Raw genomic sequence first — 19,401 nt, forward strand, 5'->3', positions numbered from 1 at the left:
TCCAGCGTTTGGGTTGCTTAGGAAAATGAGTCAACGGAAAACGTTTTTCTAGTTAGCGGAAAATGTTTTCTTAGCAAAGGTTAAATTCAGGAAAATGATTTCCCCTTTGAAAGGACCGGAAAACGTTTTCCGAATCTACCAAAGCTTAGATTTGATGCTTGGTTTACAAACAATTATTCTTATAAAATTATATTTTTAAAAAATTGAAATTGAAATTTTTATTTTTTAGAAATCAAAATTTGGAAAACATTTTTAAAATAAAAATAAAAAAATTCCAATTTGCTTCTTTTTCTTTTCTTTTCTTCCTTTTTCTTTTTGCATCTTCTTCACCTGTCACCAACCACAAGGACGGCCGGTGAGCTCCGGTCTCATTAGATCGAGCGATCTCATGGCCTTCAATAACAAGGCTTGAGCTTGCTCGAGACCGATGAGCCTCAAGCCTCGTTAAATTGGGTGAGCTCGTGGCCTCTAGCGATGAGGCTTAAGCCTTGCCGATTGGGCGATCTCACAACCTCTAGCGGCCGGTGGCGAGCTTACCGCCTCTAGTGACAGCTAGAGCTCACCCCTTGTAAGCCAACCAGGAACAAACTGCCAAAGGAAGATGGCATGAGGAAGCTAAGGAGTGAAGGACAAGAGAAGGAAAAAGAGAAAAAGGAAATAAAAACAAAGAAAATAAAAAAACAACAATATTAAAATTTTGAAGTTTTTTAAATTAAAATTCATTCTTTTTCTTGTGATGAAGTGTGAAATTATTTTTTAATAGGATCCAAATAGTATAAAACATTTTTAATTATACATCGCCAAACAAAAGAAAACAAATCGTATTCTTGGAAAATGCTTTCTAGAAAAGTATTTTCCTTTGTCATGAGGTTTCCGTGAGACAAACGCACCCTAAGTTAGTATTGTTTGTGAAGAGGCCCCATTCTCTCATTTTTATGGATAGTGTTATTTCTATTCAAATTTTGTGTGAATTTTAAAATAAGAAAAAAAGAAAAGGACCGATCCAATTCAAACCGTGATTTCAGTTTGGGTCATATTTGGGTAGCATAGAACTCGAATCGAACTAGATCGTTGACACCCGAGTCCTAGTAGTCGAGATTCTCTCCCACCGGCCCATCATTCACAAGCTCGTCCGCATCATACACGATCCGGTCCTCGTCCACGCCCGCGCCGGCATCATCAACGTCCTTGTCCTTGTCATCAACGCTCCCGTCCTCCGAGAAATCCAACCATGCCATGAAGGAAGGTGACTCCAGCGAAAGCCCCTACGATCCTGCCCGCTTTACGAACGTTCTCGTCCTCCGAGGAATCCAACCCTGCCGCGAAGGCAAGTCCACCGCAAGCCCCCATGGTAGCGGGGGGTCGCTGGGCCCCAGCCCTTCCCGCCAATGGTGGGGCAATGACGAAGGCTTGCAACAAGCCCCCACCGTTGGCTTCCAACTTTCCTTTCTTTTTTTTTTTTTTTACTTTAGCTTATTTTTTAATTAATTTCAATAAAATTTGTATAAAAAATAAGATTTGGACTAAAAAACGAGCATTATGTTTCATATTTAGTCATGTCGTCACCACATAGAAGAGAGAATATTTAAAAAAACCACTCCGGCATTTTCTATAAACCAAGTTGAACAAAATTAATGGAATGACTTGATTACACTAATTTGACAAGATTTAAATGACACTATCACCTCGAAAGAAGTAAATAGATATGATGAAAGAACAAAGTATGATGAGAAACCATGCAGTAACCTCGATTCTCTTGTGTGCAAAACAATAGTCAAATGGGACAAAGTAATTTGCATACAGAAATTATAATGGTTTGGATTATTACAAACTTACGTTCAATCTTCCACACTGATAGCTAAAAAATGAACTAAATAATGAATAAGAGATTGTAGAGTTGAGTATTCTCTCCTCAATTATATGATCTTATCTCAGTTACTCTAACAATTTCCTCTCAAAGATTACAAATACAGCTCACAAAGACTAGTGTGCAATATTAAAGCTCTTTTTGAAGTTTTGAATTTCATATTCAAAATCTTGTCACTTGCTTCAGCACCACAACCTCCTTTTATGCTCCTCTAATTCTAAGGTTACCGTTGGACATTACTCTGAAGATTATTCATCCAAACAACCCTTTGGACACGAATGATGCAAGAAAATTAGATTGCTGTTTGAATTGCTAGTAAAAATCTCGCTTAGATTAAATTGCTCATATAATTAAATTTAAATTTAAAATCCTCAGAGACCCACATATAACCCACCTTTCAAAAAAAATTGTCATTTATGAGTTTAAGACCAATTTTAACAGGCGTTAATAAGATTGAAATGATGTCGCTAGCTTGCTAGTTTCCATGAGCCAAGAGCATCAAGGGCGAGGGGAAACAGAATCAACGATTGACTGGACCAAGTTATGACGCTGTTCTCTTTAACTTGGGCCATATATCGGATGGAACTAAGATGTCCAATTATGACAAACGGGCTTTCAAGTAGGACCGAATTAGAACCTGGAACTCGGCCATTCTCATTCTCCTACCACCTCTAATTGAATGGATCACTGCTTCAACATTATCATTATCTTCAACCTACAAAAGTAGAGTTTAACTGTGACGAGTGATTACAAAGAGGGCAACCCAAAACTCATATTTGAAGCAATAAGAAAGCACCATGGGGTAATTAAAAAAGACCTGGGAAGTTACAGTATATTCAGACGATACTAAGATTAAGATACACCAGAAGCAACCTTCAGCATCACGCGGATATCATGTTCCTCTCACCACAGGTCTCCGACCAAGCTTCAACAAACTCGAAACAATTGACTCACAGAAAGAAAACAAGCCTCTTCCGAATAAAACACGTAATCTAGGAGCAAATACCGCGGTCAAGGACACCCGAAGAGAGATCCGCAGACAATTAAGCCTCTGAAGTGGTGGTGCTGTTCTCCTCCTGGTCAAGCATTTTCACAATTTGTGCCACGCCATCTGCAATTTCCTTCTGGATGACCCCATCAGGCACATCAAAAGTCCTCCTCATGGAAAGTGATTTTCCCGGGGGCTGGGGATCCACCACATCCAGCATTGCTTCCAGCTCGTCTATCATTGATTTCTTTGCGGTCCGCACCATCACATCAGCTCCCTGACACATCAAAAGGGGAAAAATGAAACCGACTTCAGCTTTTGCATAATGTGATCACCTACCTAGAATTCAAGATAAGGAATAGAGCAATGCAAAAACAAGACAAACATTCCCCACTCACATCCCATCTGTGCCAGTGGGCTACGCATTTATCTAACAGGACAACACCCTAAGCATTCGCATTCCACGGATAAATCAACACTAATTTGGAGAAATCTGCTCAAGACTAAATAACAAACCGATGGAAAATAACAGTTAAATTAGATTAAAACAAATGAGTTTTTCTCCGGTTCAGTTCTAAAGTTGCCAATATGCTCAAGATTATATTACTGGTCAGTTTTGTCATTCGGAATTTAAAACCCAGAAACAAAGGGCCAAAATATCTATGTACATACGCAAGCACACTGCCTCCACTTTCTAAATGGGTATTCTCTGCCTGCACCATAACGTCAGCTGGCTGGCCCTTTTCTTCAACAAAGCCTCCACCACCAACTCTGTTTATATCCATTCTCATTTGATATTAAAAAAAAAAAAAAAGTATGCTGCTCCAAGAGATCAAAGGCTCTTCCCACTTCTTACCATACGCTGAGCGAAAGAAAGTCACTCATAGGTGCATCCGTGAAAAGAGAAGATTGATATTTGTTATTTTCTTTTGCAAGACAGAGATAAAAACTAAACTGATAACCCCTATATAAACTTAAAATTTTTTTCAGGACAAAGTATCCAAGCTAATCCATGCTTCAACTGAACCCATAAGCAACCCGGCAAACACAAAAACTTTCACCTCCCTTACCTTGCACCTCTTCTCTACCTCTTCCCTCTTTTCCCCCAGTCAAAGACACCCTAAGGGGGGATAGAGGAAGTTCCACTGGACAAAGGAAGAGGATCAAACATGAAATGTATCATTTGTTGCTTTCAGTAAGACAAGCCCATATCCTTCCACAATTGGAAAAACAGAGCAGAGGCATCCAAGTACTTGCCACAGGTTTATATGCACATATTTACAAGTTAAAATGCAGACTGCAACGTAATAAGAATCAACATGGGCAGAGTGGTGGAGTGGTAATGACACTAAATGCAGGATAAAGACATCTCTCTACAATTATCTGAAAAACTATCAGCATAAGCCGCATACTAGCTGTTGGCCTACAAGTATTGAAGTAATTGAAAATGTATTACCTCAATGGCATCAACGGTTAGGAGCAGAACAATGATCTTCTCAGCGAACCTTTGACGCTCCTCTGCATCATGAGCAACACGACGACGGTAGGAGAAATTATGGAAAAGCCCCCGAATTTCCTTTAACTTAGACTTGGCTACTGCCAGCTCTCTAAGGGCACGAAGAGCCTGGGATCTACGGATTAGATAAGCTCTGAAGCTCATCTGGATCATTACAGCTGCATCTAGAGGAGACAGCTCCTTCTTCTTTCCCCTCACCCTTCGGATAGTCTCAGTTCTCTTGGCAAAAGCCTTAACCACGATACATGCAAAAACACAGAAAACCCATCAATCACGGTGAAAGTGCAACCATAACCCTTGACAACCAGAACTTTTTTTTTTCCACAGAACAAAATTCAACCAGTGGGAGCAAGTCAAGAATACAGAACATAAGTATTAACCGACAAAGTATGACAGATATTTGTAGGTTCGTATGCTCCATGAGGAATAAAAATTCTCCCCTGCTCATGTAAGTATCATAAGGAAAAGTAGTTTCTAATCAACGAAAAATTCTACCTAACTCCCGGATATCACAGTCGGTGTTCTGTTCTTCAACTGCATTGTCCATCTCCATATGCACTATACTCACTCAATGATGCGTTTCTTCCAAAGAGAAAAGTATTTACAATGGAATGACCAGGAAAGAGGTACAGACCAATCAGTCTACAGAGCCTGACCATAGGAAATTCGTGTCAACGGATGGGCAGTCATTTACACCGATCTACTTTTTCTGTGATCTGATCATTAATTAGAGGGGACTGCAAGAAATCATTGAAGTTGATCGTACACACATAAGTCGTTTGAACTCGATGGATCCATTACCACATTCTGAAGAATGATCACAAAGTCAAACCTACTCTTCCAAATTCTAAAACCCCAGAAAGTAGCAGGGGAGATATGCTGGCAAATCGGAGCACAGCAGATAAAATGTGAAGCTCGATGCTTATGACAGCTGAAAATGACGCTCTACTTAAATCATGCGCATGTGCTCAAAAAGCGTTTCAAAATCGGTGAAGAAGTGTCACTATCTGCATCTTCAACATCAAGCCTCCATAAATAATAAGGAAACAAAACAAGATAAGCCACGAAGAAATGAATCTGTGTAATGTGAGCAGCCATAATGAAAGCTTGAAAAATCGACACGACTAACCTGTCTCAAAACAACAGCTCCATGACGGCGGCTGGGCTCTTCGACCTCCACCACACGCGTGGCGCACTTATCCTCCTTCTTCTTCTCCTTCTCCTTCTTCTTCTCCTTCTTGTCCCTGTGCGATTTGGCCTCGCCATCGTGGCCGCCACCTGTCGACGACTTCCACGTGTACGTCCGTGTATACCCCTCCTCGCCCTTCTCCTTGATCTCCGCAGTCCACTTGTAGCTCTTCGCTCCACCGCGGTGATGCGGAAGGTGATGATGAAGCTGATGGTGGTGATGCTTCTCCTTCTCCTTCTGTTTCTCCTTCTCCTTCTCCTTCTTCCCGGACTTGATCTCGGCCGTCCATTTGTACTTCCGGTCCGCCTCCTCCCCCTCGATCTCCGCCGTCCAGGTGTACTTCCGATCGGCGGAGGCCGCGGCGCTGACGAGGCGGTCGAACCTGGACTCGAGAGCCGAGACGCGGTCGCAGAGGGGCTGCAGGTAGTGCGGCTCGGGCCTGACCCGCTGGAGGACCCTCCGGTAGGAGGCGGAGCGCGGGGTCCGCTCGATCCGGACCAGGTCCTCGACGGTGTCGAGGAGGTCGAAGGGGGTAGGGGCAGGGGTAGGGTTAGGGCTCAGGAGGTCGAGCGCGAGGCAGATGTCCTCGGGATCCTCCAGGAACGGGGAGAATGCGAAGGCTCCCGGGGCGAACACGGCGGCCTCGGCGACGAAGGAGGAGGGCCGGCAGAAGAAAGGGTCCCTGACGTCGACTCGCCTGAGTAGACTCATTGCGCTCGACTCGGCGGGATGGAGTCGAGCTGGGCTACCGGAAAGGCGAGTTATAAAGGCGAATCTCGCGGCGATGACGATCGGGATTGAGAGAGAAGAAGACAAAGTCTTGCAGGGAACGAGGCGGAGCCGAAAGGCGAGCTCCGCGAGGGGTAGAAATGGGAATTCGAGCTGACCAAGCTAGACTGCAGATGGAAAATCGGGGGGTGTCGCCGCGTAAAGAAGGGGGCGAAAGGACGGGAATGCCCGGGCGGGGGAGGCGAAATTACCGGGGGACAGTGAGAATCTGTGTACTCAGCTGAGTGCGATCTGGGGTCAGCTGGACGGGAGATCGGGACCACGTGAAATTGTCTGACGCGGTGGGCCCCACCCCACCCCAATCCCCACGACCAAATCACCGTAAAATTGAGATCGCGATCGGTGTAGGTGTGGGGCTGGGCTGGGCTCTCCTGTGTGGAATCCGAGGGTGGGATCGTTGCGTCCTTTTCTTCGCACCGCATGATCACTCCCGTTTGAAAATTGCTCCAGGTATGATGATGATCGAGAGGTTTAAAATTATGCGCCGGTCTCCAAAAAAAAAAAAAAGTTATGGATCGAGACTAAGGAAAAGAGTATTTAGATATTGGCCAATAACGTGAAGATGGGATGCGAATGTCTTCCTCTTTGACAAAGCAAAACTTGTCTATGAAGGCATTGACTCGATTTAACTTAATGAGTATGATTTTTAAATTCAAATGCATCGTGCTTGCCATGGCTAAAGGAATGGTCCATGCCTCTTCCGTTGCTCATCCAGCCATACCTTCTATAAAGAAGCTCAGATCGCGTGCCGTGTGCAAATTTATTGATGAATTATAATGAGATAATCTATATAGTTATATTTGATTTGTGATTCCCGCAAGCTTTCTTATTCGATTTGTCAATCGGCACTTTGATATAGAACAACATGCAAATATCTTTATAGAAATATTGGAACATTATAAGAGCAGGCGGTCCCACAAAATAAAGAGAATTGCGTGATTTTCGATATCATAAATGAATTACAATATATGATTCATGTGTTTCTTTTTATTTCCGAGATGTCACAAATTTTACACACATTTTGTAGATTTTATAGTTATGTTTTGATAATTTTCCCTTTTATCAATATCTTTTATTTATTTTTTATTAAATTTCAGCTATTTTGTTATTTTTTAAATAGCGACTTCCTTATAAATAAGCGTCTAAGATATTGTAATATGCATTCGTTTATTCAAAATAAACATCATCTTTTGAAATCGTTTCCAAGCATAACTTCCTCAGCCTCGCACCTATATATTAACTCCTCTTAGAGGGATTAGAAAAAGGGCAAATGCTGAATGTCGCCAGCTAAAGCTGGCCTTTTTCCGACTTTGCTTTATAATTTAAAATGCGACGAGTGGTTTAACCCCCCAGAAAAGAAAAGTTGAGTTGACCGATACTTCGGTGATGTCCATGTGCGTGCACGTTCGTTAGAGGAAAAAAAAAGATAGATTTTTTACATGTTCTTTAACAGTGAAATAAAATTGATAAAAACTCGCAACGCCGGCACAAAAACCAGAGATTAAATATATATAAAATAAAATAAAAAAGTGGTAGCAGAAAATTTCTCAACATGTCTCGAGATCAATAGATTGCTTCTATGTGATCTAATTGTTAGTCTCTTTTTTTGTTTTTGACTCAAGATCTAAAGTAAATTTAGTATAATTGTGCGTTTTCTTGAAATCTTGCATTATGAATGAGCATTAATGATGAGGGCAATAAAAGTCTTGAAATATTTTAAAGAGCCTAGTTGAGCTACAAAGTCTTATGCCAATTGATTCTAACATGCGTAATTAAGTCCGCTCATTTACATAATAAAAAATACGGCAATCCACTATTAAGAAATTGTCATTGTAGCAATTAGAAATAATAATTGTTAGAATGTGATTGTCAACTATATATTTAGATACCACCGCATGCGGTGACCCAGTTGAATAAGTGCTCCAATGATTATTTGCTAGAGGAGAGGAGTTCGAATTTTGCTGGCCGCACGGAATCTTAAGTGCAACGTCAAGGTTACGGTGCGCGGGTTCCCTGGGTCGTAAAAAAAAAACTATATATTTAGATAAATTTTAACAAATTGATTGTGGATAAAAAGGTCCACTTCATTTTTAGCATGGTTTTAATGACACGGATTAATAACTCATAAATCAATTGCCTTCTTAAATATAGTTGAGAATTTGGGTGCAATGTTCTTGCTTTCTTTTACTCTTTTTTTCTCATGACCGTTTGGTTGGACTTTTCAAAAATTAAAAGTAATAGGTCATTGTATTGTCTCGAGCTATGAAAATATTAAAACATAAGTTTACATATCAAAATATTTATATTATAAGATATTAACGTGCTTAGCATTTAAAAAGTCAAAGAAATATACCCTTTTTTTTTTGTAAGGACAGAAATATACCCTTTATATCTCTAAAAATAAAAAGTAAGAAAAAAAAAGACAGCCCAGACAAATTAACCTTTTTGCTTTTCCACAAACTTTTATAATATGATATATATTTTAAAATGTATTAGAATATCATACCATAACTTATGTCTCAGTATATATGAATACGAAAATTATAGTTGATTATAATAAGAAAAAGATAAAAAAAAAAAAAAAAGAAAATATGACAACGCCGTTTACAACCAAGGGAACAGAGTTAACCTGTGGTTATAAACAGTGCTATAAGGCATGTTAGCTCTATTATGAACTTTTCATTCACTTCTATATATTCTAAGCGCGAGTGATTACTATACCAATCTATTCGACGTTAGTCAGAATGTACAAAAATACCTTGACATGGAGTCTACCCTCCCTACCGTAGCATTCCCCAATTCCCCGTCTAGAGAGGGACAGCACAGGTCTCTCGCTCTAGCACTAATCTCTCCATATTTTCTTTTTAAGTCTTTTAAGGACTTACTCATAGTAATAAGAGCCGAATAATAGATAAAAAGGAAATAGTTAATACCCTGAAAAACTCAAAATTAGTACACTTATGACAAATTTACCAAAAACTATTTTTTTTACCATGAAAAACCCCAAACTGGTATACCCATGACAAATTTACCCCGATTGATTATAAAAAACCATAAAACCAAGTACATTTATACAAATTTACCCCAAACTAATTTATTCGACTCGCAAAAAACTCCAAAATGGTAAATTTGTGACAAATATACCATTTGCTAAATTAGATTAATACCACAAAAAAAATCACAAAAATTGTAAATTGCTCCATAAATTTGTATATTGATCAACTGTCACGTGTCATTTAACTTAATAATTTGAGAATAAAATTTAATAAAAGCTAACATAGGGTAAAGTTGTCCAAAGTGTACCGATTTTGGGGTAAATTTGTCAAATGTATATTAGTTTAGGATTTTTTGTGGTCAAAAAAATAATTTGAAGTGCATTAATTTGGGTTTTTCATGGTATTAACCCAAAAGGAAAATAGATTAAGGCATAAATCCCACGAGAAGATTCTCGATTGTCGAAGTTAGCTGGATTTCTGCAAAATCCAGTATGACACCCCTCCCGAGATGAATCCGATCACTGTCGAAACCCTAGAGCTCGAATCCTGAATTGCTATGGGCATATTGAAGAGCAGCTTCTCGTTCCTGACCGGGATCGTCTGCGGGATATACGTCGCCCAGAACTACAACGTCCCCAACGTGAAGAAGCTCGCGAGCACCGCCATTTTCATGGCCAATCTCTACGAGGAGAAGTACCGCAAGCCCAAGAAGCCCGGCCACGACGATTGACGACGGGCGTCGGTTTTAGGGTATAAAGTCGACGCCTTTGCCGGATTTCTTTATCGGAGGCTCGACAATTGGAATGGCAGTCGATCTGATGGTTTGAGCCAGCATTGAACTGAGAAAGGTTCGCACTTTTGGCAGATTTTGGTCACTTCGTTCTGCATTGGATGGCTTTGTTTTGGATAATTCGTCATATCAAGGATGTTATAGCTTTCTTTTTCTATTTTCTTGAATTTCCTCTGCGAGGTAACCTTTCCGGTGGAATGATGAATTTAAATATCTAACTAGCGTTATCGCCCGTTGTAAGTAAGTGTGTAGAAGAAGTGGCATATTGATAAAGATCGTTTTTTTTTTCCCAAATCAAAAGAGGGACTGGGTTGAAGTGAAAAATAAAGGATTTCGAACCCATTTTTAACCTATAAGGAATATAAACTAATTCGATTGAAAAGGAGAGGATAGAGAGTCCGGTGGAGATTGCTAATTTCAATTTGTTGATTATTTGTGTGACCCTCTGATGATCGAGACATGTGGTGTCGATGATTGTATATCCTGCCAATCCGTGCTTTGAAAGGCCTTGTTTCTACAAATCTTGTCTGAATAGATCATCATGGACATCTCAATGATGCCATCTTGATTTGCTCTATATGATCAATGTTGTCCAGATGATGAAAGGTTTTTTTTATGCTATGTCCTCACGGTCTTGGAGATGGAGTGAATAGAGGATTCATACTTAAAAAATAGGAAATCATGTATGGCCTTTAGATTAATTACATAGATTGGCTCTTCAAAATAGTTCTTTGGTGGGTTTTTTTTATTAAATAGCTAGATGAACTGATCCTATCGTCATGTCCACTTTATCCTGATGCCAAATGCTAAAGAAGAGCGGTGACTTTTACTTTGAAGTGTTCCGATGCAGAGTGGGAGATGTTAGCATGGGAAGAGGTCATTGGTGATGTTAGGCATGGAAGATGTCTTGCCATGGAATGGTCATGGGACAGCTATTATCTGTTTTTTGAGGTCGTGTCTCTATTGGTATACAAAGAAAAAGCTGGGTTTACAGGGGATTGAATTCCATCATTTAACTAAAGAGATTGCAGGAGGAAGATGGAAATGGTGGGCATTGATCTTTGGAGGATTCAGGATGTTGGTCTCTTGATGACTTAATGAGAGGGCAAACCAGTCAGTGAATAAATGTCAATAATTATTCAAGAAATGTCCAGGGAGTTGATAAGGAGTTTTTCCGGTATTAGGATCTGTAAGTCAGGTACACACATTTGTTGGTCTTGACTTTATTCAGAAGGTGCTATATAGATTGTAGGATGTCATCTTTTTCTGCTTTTAAGTTGGAACAAGCAGTCAGCGTTTTGAGAAACACTTCACTTCTTGGCTAGCAGATTTAATGGGAACATTCTCTAGATTCTTCCCATGGAAAGAGGGATCCATTTTCTCTTTCTCGTTTTCTTGACATGAATGATGGTCATGAGGTTTTCCATTTTGCCAGTATAATCGATAGGTACATTTTTTGGTTTTAATTGCTCTCCTAGATAGATGATTACTTTCCTGTGGACCTTAAGTGGTGGAAACAAGAGTTCTACTTGTACTTAGGCTATTCTACATACTTAATCCTCTTTTCATTCACTCTCTTCGTCACTTTCAACATTTAAGCATGTATTGAAGTCTGACTTCTTACATCCCCTCCTATACAGTTGGATTTGGAAGAGGGACATCTACTTATATTAGGAGCTTGTGGGAGATTGCAGGTCATTGAATGCAAACCATGATGCCTCAATTGCTGCTAGATGATTTAACTGGTCGAGGATGAAAAAAGACGTGGAAAAGTGGTTCAGGATGGCAAAAGTGCAATTCCTTTTAGATTCAATCAAGCCCATTCTTAGCTGATTAGCCATGATACATGTTTGTTTTGTACTATAGGATTATCTTGGCCTCCATGGCATGATTCATGTTATATATGCTACTGTCAAGAAAATGGCTTGCCATGCTACTAGTAAGTGGCTATTCATATATCAATAGTCGCATTCACATCTATACAAGCACGGGGTATTGCTGAGATCCAAAAGCTCTGATGGAATGTCCCACTCTTCCTTCACGTGATGCACGAGTTGTGCTGACTGAACTATGTGTCAATCTTTGCCAGCGCAATTCCAACCTGTCCAATCGTCGGCCAAAAGGAAGAGCCTGTTCAACCGCACGGCTTTTAATGATGTCTTACTGACCATGCAAAAGAGGTTGTGTTCGTTATGGTCTTATATTCAGGCAACTCTAAATTACTCGACTAACTTTGCTCTTGCTTTTTGAGAGGAAACCTTTGAAAAACTCTTTAAACCGAGACCGTTATATGCTTCCTTCAATTCATGCCTCACAGTCTTAAGCTGCATGAGGCAGATTTTCCGTTTTTCAGGTGTATTCTGGATAATTTTAGTGTGATTTTGTGTTCCCAAGCATAAGAAATTCTTCCTTTTTAGAATCTAACAAGACACAAGGGCCACTTCCATCAATTTCTGCCATAAAAACATGAACTTGGAGACAAAGTGGTCCATCAAGCTTCATTGGAGATTTTCCTCCTTCCTATTCGTAGATAATACTGCTACATATGTTACATGCAAGCAAACAGAGCAACATCAACTGAGTTGTTCCATTTCTCGCCAGCTTCCAAATCTTGGAGAAGGCCTTGAAAGACCATCTTCTCGACTTTTCCAACTGCTTCTTTCTTCGGGGTTTCTCCGCCAAAGAGAGACAAGAGGAGCCTTCCCCCCCATCCCTCCTACTATTGTTGGATGAAGTAGGAGAGCACCGGACCAATTTGCAAGAATCAAACGCGGGATTAAAATTTCCCATCATATTCTTAATTACATCATGTTTTAAGTGCTTTCAAGCGAGATCTTCATGAACTCTCTCCTTGTGCCTCGACTGTTCGAACTTTGCAGCGACTTCAGCCACCACTAGTTTTGTGAGGAACAAACCCGCGACTAAAGCTGCAGACATCAGCATTGTGAAAACAGCACTCCAGCTCCTGGCGGATATATAACCTGTCAACAGAGGTCCAATTGCCGCTCCAACAGAGCCTGTCCCATCTATGATGGCGGTAACAGTGGCCAGCGCCCTTGAGTTCCCTTTTAAAGAGCTGTGGGTTCCCAAGTCGGCCGAGACTGCTGTTGTTATGAGAGCGTAGGGTCCGTTCACAAACATACCAGTGATGAAAAGCAGAGCCATGTTTATGGTCAATGAGAGGTGGCCGTAGCTTCTAAAGAAGAAGAGAGCGGGGATGGCACAGTACATGAAACTTGCAGCTGTTATTGCCCTGGCATTGAGGTGGTCAGAAATGTGGCCAGCTAGAATTCCGCCCAAAATCCCTCCGATGTCGAACAATGTAGACAGATTTCCAGCAGCCCCACTGGATAAATACTGGCCGTCTATAGCTGCATGGAGGAAGGATTGTGTAAGCAGCAAGCCCAGATAGCAATGAACTTATTGATAGATCTTTAACTAACCAAATAGGGGTAAAGAACATAACAATGCAGTCTCTCTACAGGCAAAATGTAGTGCTGTGTATTTGATGATGCTCATGGTAATTGAATTGACACGCAAGTATACACTAAATGATTGTTGCCGTAGTGGAAAAGACTGTAGAAACAGAGATAGCGAGGTATGAGTAAGTGTACCTGTATGGCTAATGTAGAAAGGAAGCCAATAAAGGAAAGTGTAAGCAACCAATTTGGCGAAGAAGAGGCAAAATGCAAAAGGCGCCACTCCTGGAATCCTCCATGCTTCCATGAACCCTACAGCCTTTTCCTCTTCATCTGACTCTGATTTCAGCAGAGGTTCCTTCACACTCTCGCCATTTTTCTTAGGCGAATCCAACTCGTCTATGTCTCTCTCAGCTCCAACAGATTCAGGACTGACCGGTAGAAACAAGAAAACGACCAAACCGATAAATGCAATTACAAAACCAGGCACAACAAATGACCAGCCCCATCCATAGCTCAACAAAGCAGAAGCGATCAGAGAACCCAAAATGTTGCCGAGAGAAGTGTGAGCATTCCATATGCCCATGATCAGCCCTCTCTTGCTCTTGCTACACCAGTTGCCAACCACAGCAACAACCGAAGGCCATCCTGTTGACTGGAACAGACCAGCAAGCACTTGAATGATAAAGAAAAAATAAATGCTATGAATATTAGCCCAGTATCCTGCACCGAATAGCGATGTGAACACACCGGTTCCGATCATTCCAACTGTTAGGAATATTCTCAAATTCATTCGATCGCCCAAGTGCCCTGAGAAGTACATTCCGATAGCATACACTGCGAGGAAAGCAACATCGAGCTCACCAAGCAATGTAGTGCCGTCCAACCCGTTAAACGGAGCCCAACCATTTCCTTGCATCGACGTTGATGTCGTGCTTACAGGTGGGTTAAAGAAGTAACTGGCCTTCCATGGGACAAATTTCAGTCCCACATCAGGCGACTGGGGATCGAGGGCGCTCTTCACAATACTGGTGGTTTTCCGAGCGGCATGGTAGCTCGCGTAGGCGAGAAACGTCACGACCAAGACGATGGCTTGGTGACTCCGATAGGAAAGACCACCCTTCTTTACGTGCTCGACAAAACGAATCCCAAGCGGCTTGGCACGATTGCAATCAGGGACGGGCTCTGGAAGTGATCCCATGTGGATTCACGCTCTGAGAAAGAGGAAGGGCAAGGTTTCAATGGACAAGAAAACAAGCACTACAAGATCAAAGCAATCCACCATATACAGCGGGATTCAAGCAAAAGTCGTTCGATTTTCTGCAAACATTCACCATCCGAACCATCAAGTTTTAATTTTATCGAGTTCATTCGATTTCATAATCCTCGTAGATCTTAGTTCAGGATAAAAATGATCGAATCTCAAAAGCTATCTTCGAATTCTAATTTTGTCAGCAAGAGTTGACCGAATGAGGAAAGTGCAAAACTCAACTAACCCAGATTTTTGCCAGGAAGGTAATAGCACGATCTAACAAAGAAATCGCGGCATTTATTACCGATAGAACAAATCATCCCCCCTCGATTCCAGGAATACACAGACCGGTCGTCAATTGAACATGCTCAAACGCCCCCACGACTCCAAACGTGAGCTTCGGACCGAATTCCTCGAACACAAGGTCGACAATACCACGCCCAGAAAAACACGCTAACGTGTCCAGACAGGAAATTGGAAGTAGAACGCGCAAAACACGGCCAAGAAGAAAACGCGAAGAGAAAGTAGAGAACGGCAGATTGACTGAAAAGTAGAGAATGGCAGATGGACTGGGTACCTGCTCTTCCTCGGCCGCGCGCAGTGGATCACCGTCCCTCGCACGAAGAAGCAATCGAATCCGCGCCGAGCCTTGGAGCTGCCTCGCGGTTGCTTGAACTGGACGGAAGGGGAGAGCTGAGAAAGCTTGAACCTTTGGAGGAGCAGCGGGAGCGAGTCCTTTTAAGCTGGTGCGCGAACGCCGGACGACAACGACGACGTCCCCTTTTTTTCTTCTTCCTCCTCCAATGGCGCCCCAGCGAACTTCCCGTTTTGTCCCTGGCTCAGCCTCTCTTCTCCTTCTTTTCCCTCTCGGCAGAAATCGGGTGAGATTACGGAGATGCCCTTCGTCGGAGAGGGCGATGTGGATTGGCGGTTCCGGCGGGAATTGCGTGCCTTTTGGATCGCTTCCTGAAGGGCACACGGAGGCGTGCACACCAAACAATGATCTGGTGATTCGGTCAGTTTTTCATAGGGTCTGAGAAAAGTACCATCCTTCATTAAGGTATATTCCCTATGTCTAAGAAATATTCCTTTCTCTTGACGGTGTTAGCATATTAAGATATTTACATAATTCTCCATATTGTTTTATTGTGCGTGTCCCCGGTTGATTGTTTATGTTATTGCCTTAATTTGTTAGCCAATAAAGTCTGTAGATAGACTTAATTTCTTTTCTATAAAGACACTGAATATACATAAATTTCCCTAATTTTGTTTTTCGCATCACTCGTCTAATTCAATCGCATCGAGAATCCAAAAATGAGCATGATTCCACTCATAGCTTGTCTTAGCATTCGACTCAATTTATTTTCAAATATACAAAGTATCTCAAACTTCATCTTATCGACCTATACAAAAAAAATAGAAATAGGATAAGTCGACGAAACAATGTCACATCGATTGAATATACAATTCTTAATCGAGAAATTTATATACTCTCTTGCATGAGCAACAAGGAATGTATTTCATAGTTACGATCGAGCGGAAGTGTCCATTGGGCACATGGCGCTCGATGGTAGACACAAATTATCGTTAATATTATTGATGATGCCAATTTTCCGCTCCTTTAGAAAAGGGTAATTTATGCAACATGATAAATACAATATTTATAGCAAACACACTTTAAAAAATCATAAATTATGGCCTTAAATTATCACATGATTTACTTTTCTCCAGTGAACTTAATTTATGAAAACTCGTCATAATCTATCGGCAACCACCAAATCATGAGGCGACTACACCATACGGTGCTCTATTTATTATTGCAGACCTTGGCTGCGAATTCTTAACAAATGCAAAAGATTGATTTTCCTTTTCCTAATTTTATTTTTTTCGGAAACAACGAAACACTATGTTCATCTCATCGGAATGTACGCATCTCATCGTAATCCACATCCACCTGCTACAAGGACAGACCTTGCCGTGAAGTGTGGGACTTCGTAGAAACCCAAAGCGAAATTTCTTTTTTAAACGGGATTCTTAAGATAACTTCTTCTTTTTTCCGTTTTAATAAGACGTTCGCGTGTATTCTAATATTTGGATGACGATGACTTCAAAATTCGAGGCCAGTTCGACTAAAAATGGAGCGGACAAGAGGGGCAATTTCGACCCAAAATCTCCCAAAACTTTGAGCAAGCAATAATGGACCTCCCGATTTCCGCAATACCTCATGGGCTCATGGGTAATTTCGCCGGGCCGGCCCCCACTCGGGAGATCCAGTATCAAAGCATATTCGAATATCCACTGAAAACGATTCCCATTCGCCCAAAGCCCGTGGGCCCCGCCGCCCGCCACCGTCCCGCCTCGGCGCCCGAGGATTCGATTCGAAGACCGCCAGTGGCGCACCGACGAACCGTCTCGCGACACGTGGAGACGCCCGTTCTTGGCTCCGTGCAACTTGCGGGTCGGCATCAGCGGTTCCACTGCGAATTATAACGGTTCCTTTTGGCTTTGCAGTCTTTAATGATTGACGGAGACCATCTATCGAGGAGAGAAGTTCGTGCATTGGGCGTCGAAATTTTATTTTTTTCTTCGTTTGGTCCAGATTTAAAGACACGTAATTGTACGGGGGTTCGGTCCTTTTTGGAGCGGAAAAGCCTTTTTGGGAAGGCAGATTTGCCCACTTGGAAACATCCACTTTTAGTACGTGCGGTGAAACTGTGCACGACAGCGAGCCTATCCATGCCGACATCTCGTGTCCCGAGAAGGTTAGACTTTTTACAAAGCAAGCGATTGATACGTGCGAACAAAGCGCGACCACAATTTTGTTAGGCAGATGTAAAGGATATGGGGAGAACCCAATAATATATTTTTGACTATGTATGAACGGAACTCCAGACCCTATACGGAATTGCTGAACGATGAGGATTAAGACTCGACAATGCGTGCGTATGTATTTAACTCTATTCTAATCTTCAGCGCTAGAATTATGCGGAGACTCGAGATTTCAATGGCGTAATTATGTTTCCATGCGATGGATTGGGCGCGTCCTTGTCAGCATTTATTACGATACGCACAAAAGGGGGAGTGGATTACATGTCAGCCAGCAAACCGGCGGCCACAAAAATTGCCACCTATGGGCTGTGCCAAGTGGTGAGATGAAGAATTTGACCTCTTTTTAATTCTTTGGGTTCATCAAATAAAGCCTTGGTTGAGCGGAGGCGAGGCCACTGCTTTTAGGGTAGATTAGGGTAGGTTAGATTTCGCCTTGAAACAGAAAACCGAAACAAACAAATCAATTAGTGAGGTTAGCCTTAATTCATTGGTATTCGCTTGAGAGGTAACCTTTCCTCTTACAAAGACCTCTTCCATTGGTCCGTTTAATTTATAGGGATCGCAAACTGATGGGATATACTCCTTATTTTAATATATTAGTACCTGCACATCTTGCACTCCTTGATTCCTTCCATATCTTTCTCTTTCCCTGTGTGTTCAACGTCTAGGGATGTGGATGAAACTTAGATGATGACAATTTAATGACTTGCCCAGGCCAAACACGATGTGATAAATATAATTGACTTCTTTTGTTTTGGTTCATCAAACAACACATTGGCTAAGTAGAGAGATGATTGCTTTTAGGGATGGTTAGTTTTCGCCTTGGAATAGAAAATCAAATCAAACAAGATTGACTCCTAATAAGTGAAATCATAAATCAACCTTGTCTACACTAGAACCAACATCATTAATTTTGTTCTTGAGTTTTTATCTTTCTCGGAAGTTCCTAAATATAGTGTTGGGATAAATTACTAATTACAAGGAAACTAATAGTAAAAAAAAAAGATTCCTACAAATAATCTGTGTACTTTTTGCTCTTAATAAAAAAAAATATACGTGAGCCAATTTTGCTGTTCGGTCTAGTCTGTAGGAACTAGACCAATTATTTTCAGTCCTAAAGATTTAAAACTAGGAATCAGACCAATTTTTTTGGTAACCACCTAAAAACAACCATTTCGGTTCGATCCGATCCAATCCCTGTATTGAGGCCGTTTGGTTCGGCATTTAGAAGGGGCTTTTGGCCTCTAAAGGGGTTTAGGCAAGCGGGTGGTGTTTGGTTGATATTTTGGGAACTTTGGGGAGATGCGGTGCATCTCCAAGAGGCTTGAAGGTGCTTTAGGGAATGGAGGGGGAGAGGTCCATTGGGAAGTTGCATTTCGGAATGCTGACTTCTATTGTTCATCTTCACCGAAGAGAAGCCGATCGGAGCGCCGACAAGCTGAGCCAAGGGTCCCAGGACCCGGCGGCAATCGGCATTGGACCTCGGGCGCGCGCTGGTCGCGCTTGAACCCAGCGAGCATGTCACTGAATCGCGCGACCGGGCGGCCGCGCGAGTCGCGCGACCCGGCGACGGCCGCCGGGGTCGGCGACCAGTCATCACCTGGGTTCGCGCGATCCAAGCGGCCGTCGCTGGGTTGCGCGACCCAGGCGGCGAGATCAAACCATCCGTGGTCCAGGTGGCGAACACAAAAAAAATAAGACAAATGTTTTTTGTTTTTTTAATTTAATAAAAGTCCTTTACAAATGCAAATTTTACCAAATGGTAT

At 41.8% G+C, this 19,401-nt stretch overlaps 2 protein-coding genes and 1 long non-coding RNA gene across 4 annotated transcripts; 1 reads left to right on the forward strand and 2 right to left on the reverse strand.

Annotated features, from left to right (window-relative positions):
- Window positions 1-2,299: 2,299 nt before the first annotated feature.
- Window positions 2,300-6,412, reverse strand: LOC104449703 (BAG family molecular chaperone regulator 7). 2 transcript variants are annotated; one of them, XM_039301579.1, is made up of 4 exons: window positions 5,501-6,412; window positions 4,312-4,602; window positions 2,874-3,132; window positions 2,300-2,582 (listed from the first exon to the last, which is right to left on the reverse strand). In XM_039301579.1, the coding sequence occupies exons 1-3, from the start codon at window positions 6,269-6,271 to the stop codon at window positions 2,911-2,913; spliced, it is 1,284 nt and encodes a 427-aa protein (XP_039157513.1). In that variant the 5' UTR covers window positions 6,272-6,412; the 3' UTR covers window positions 2,300-2,582; window positions 2,874-2,910. The 2 variants fall into 2 exon arrangements, with proteins under 2 accessions (XP_039157513.1, XP_010062248.2); XM_010063946.3 differs by lacking the exon at window positions 2,300-2,582 and having other exon boundaries at window positions 2,615-3,132.
- Window positions 6,413-9,777: 3,365 nt separating this feature from the next.
- On the forward strand, window positions 9,778-12,139 carry LOC104449728. Its single transcript, XR_726617.3, has 2 exons — window positions 9,778-10,193; window positions 11,776-12,139. It is a non-coding gene; the product is annotated as an uncharacterized LOC104449728 (long non-coding RNA).
- A 423-nt stretch (window positions 12,140-12,562) lies between these two features.
- Window positions 12,563-15,788, reverse strand: LOC104449718 (putative glycerol-3-phosphate transporter 1). Its single transcript, XM_010063963.3, has 3 exons — window positions 15,384-15,788; window positions 13,750-14,768; window positions 12,563-13,506 (listed from the first exon to the last, which is right to left on the reverse strand). Exons 2-3 carry the CDS (start codon window positions 14,753-14,755, stop codon window positions 12,959-12,961), a joined length of 1,554 nt encoding a protein of 517 aa, XP_010062265.1. The 5' UTR covers window positions 14,756-14,768; window positions 15,384-15,788; the 3' UTR covers window positions 12,563-12,958.
- Between the last annotated feature and the right edge of the window lie 3,613 nt (window positions 15,789-19,401).

This window comes from Eucalyptus grandis, chromosome 1 (assembly GCF_016545825.1).
Source record: "Eucalyptus grandis isolate ANBG69807.140 chromosome 1, ASM1654582v1, whole genome shotgun sequence".
NCBI classification, from domain to species: Eukaryota; Viridiplantae; Streptophyta; class Magnoliopsida; order Myrtales; family Myrtaceae; genus Eucalyptus; species Eucalyptus grandis.

What these genes read in the sequence shown, in the direction of transcription:
- LOC104449718 (XM_010063963.3), bottom strand. Translation starts at nt 14,755, where the DNA reads ATGGGATCACTTCCAGAGCCCGTCCCTGATTGCAATCGTGCCAAGCCG. An exon ending in TTTCTACATTAGCCATACAG is followed by an intron (nt 13,507 to 13,749) that starts GTACACTTACTC and finishes TCCTCCATGCAG; the next exon opens with CTATAGACGGCCAGTATTTA.
- LOC104449703 (XM_039301579.1), bottom strand. Translation starts at nt 6,271, where the DNA reads ATGAGTCTACTCAGGCGAGTCGACGTCAGGGACCCTTTCTTCTGCCGG. An exon ending in GAGCTGTTGTTTTGAGACAG is followed by an intron (nt 4,603 to 5,500) that starts GTTAGTCGTGTC and finishes ATCGTGGTTAAG; the next exon opens with GCTTTTGCCAAGAGAACTGA. An exon ending in TAACCGTTGATGCCATTGAG is followed by an intron (nt 3,133 to 4,311) that starts GTAATACATTTT and finishes TTGATGTGTCAG; the next exon opens with GGAGCTGATGTGATGGTGCG.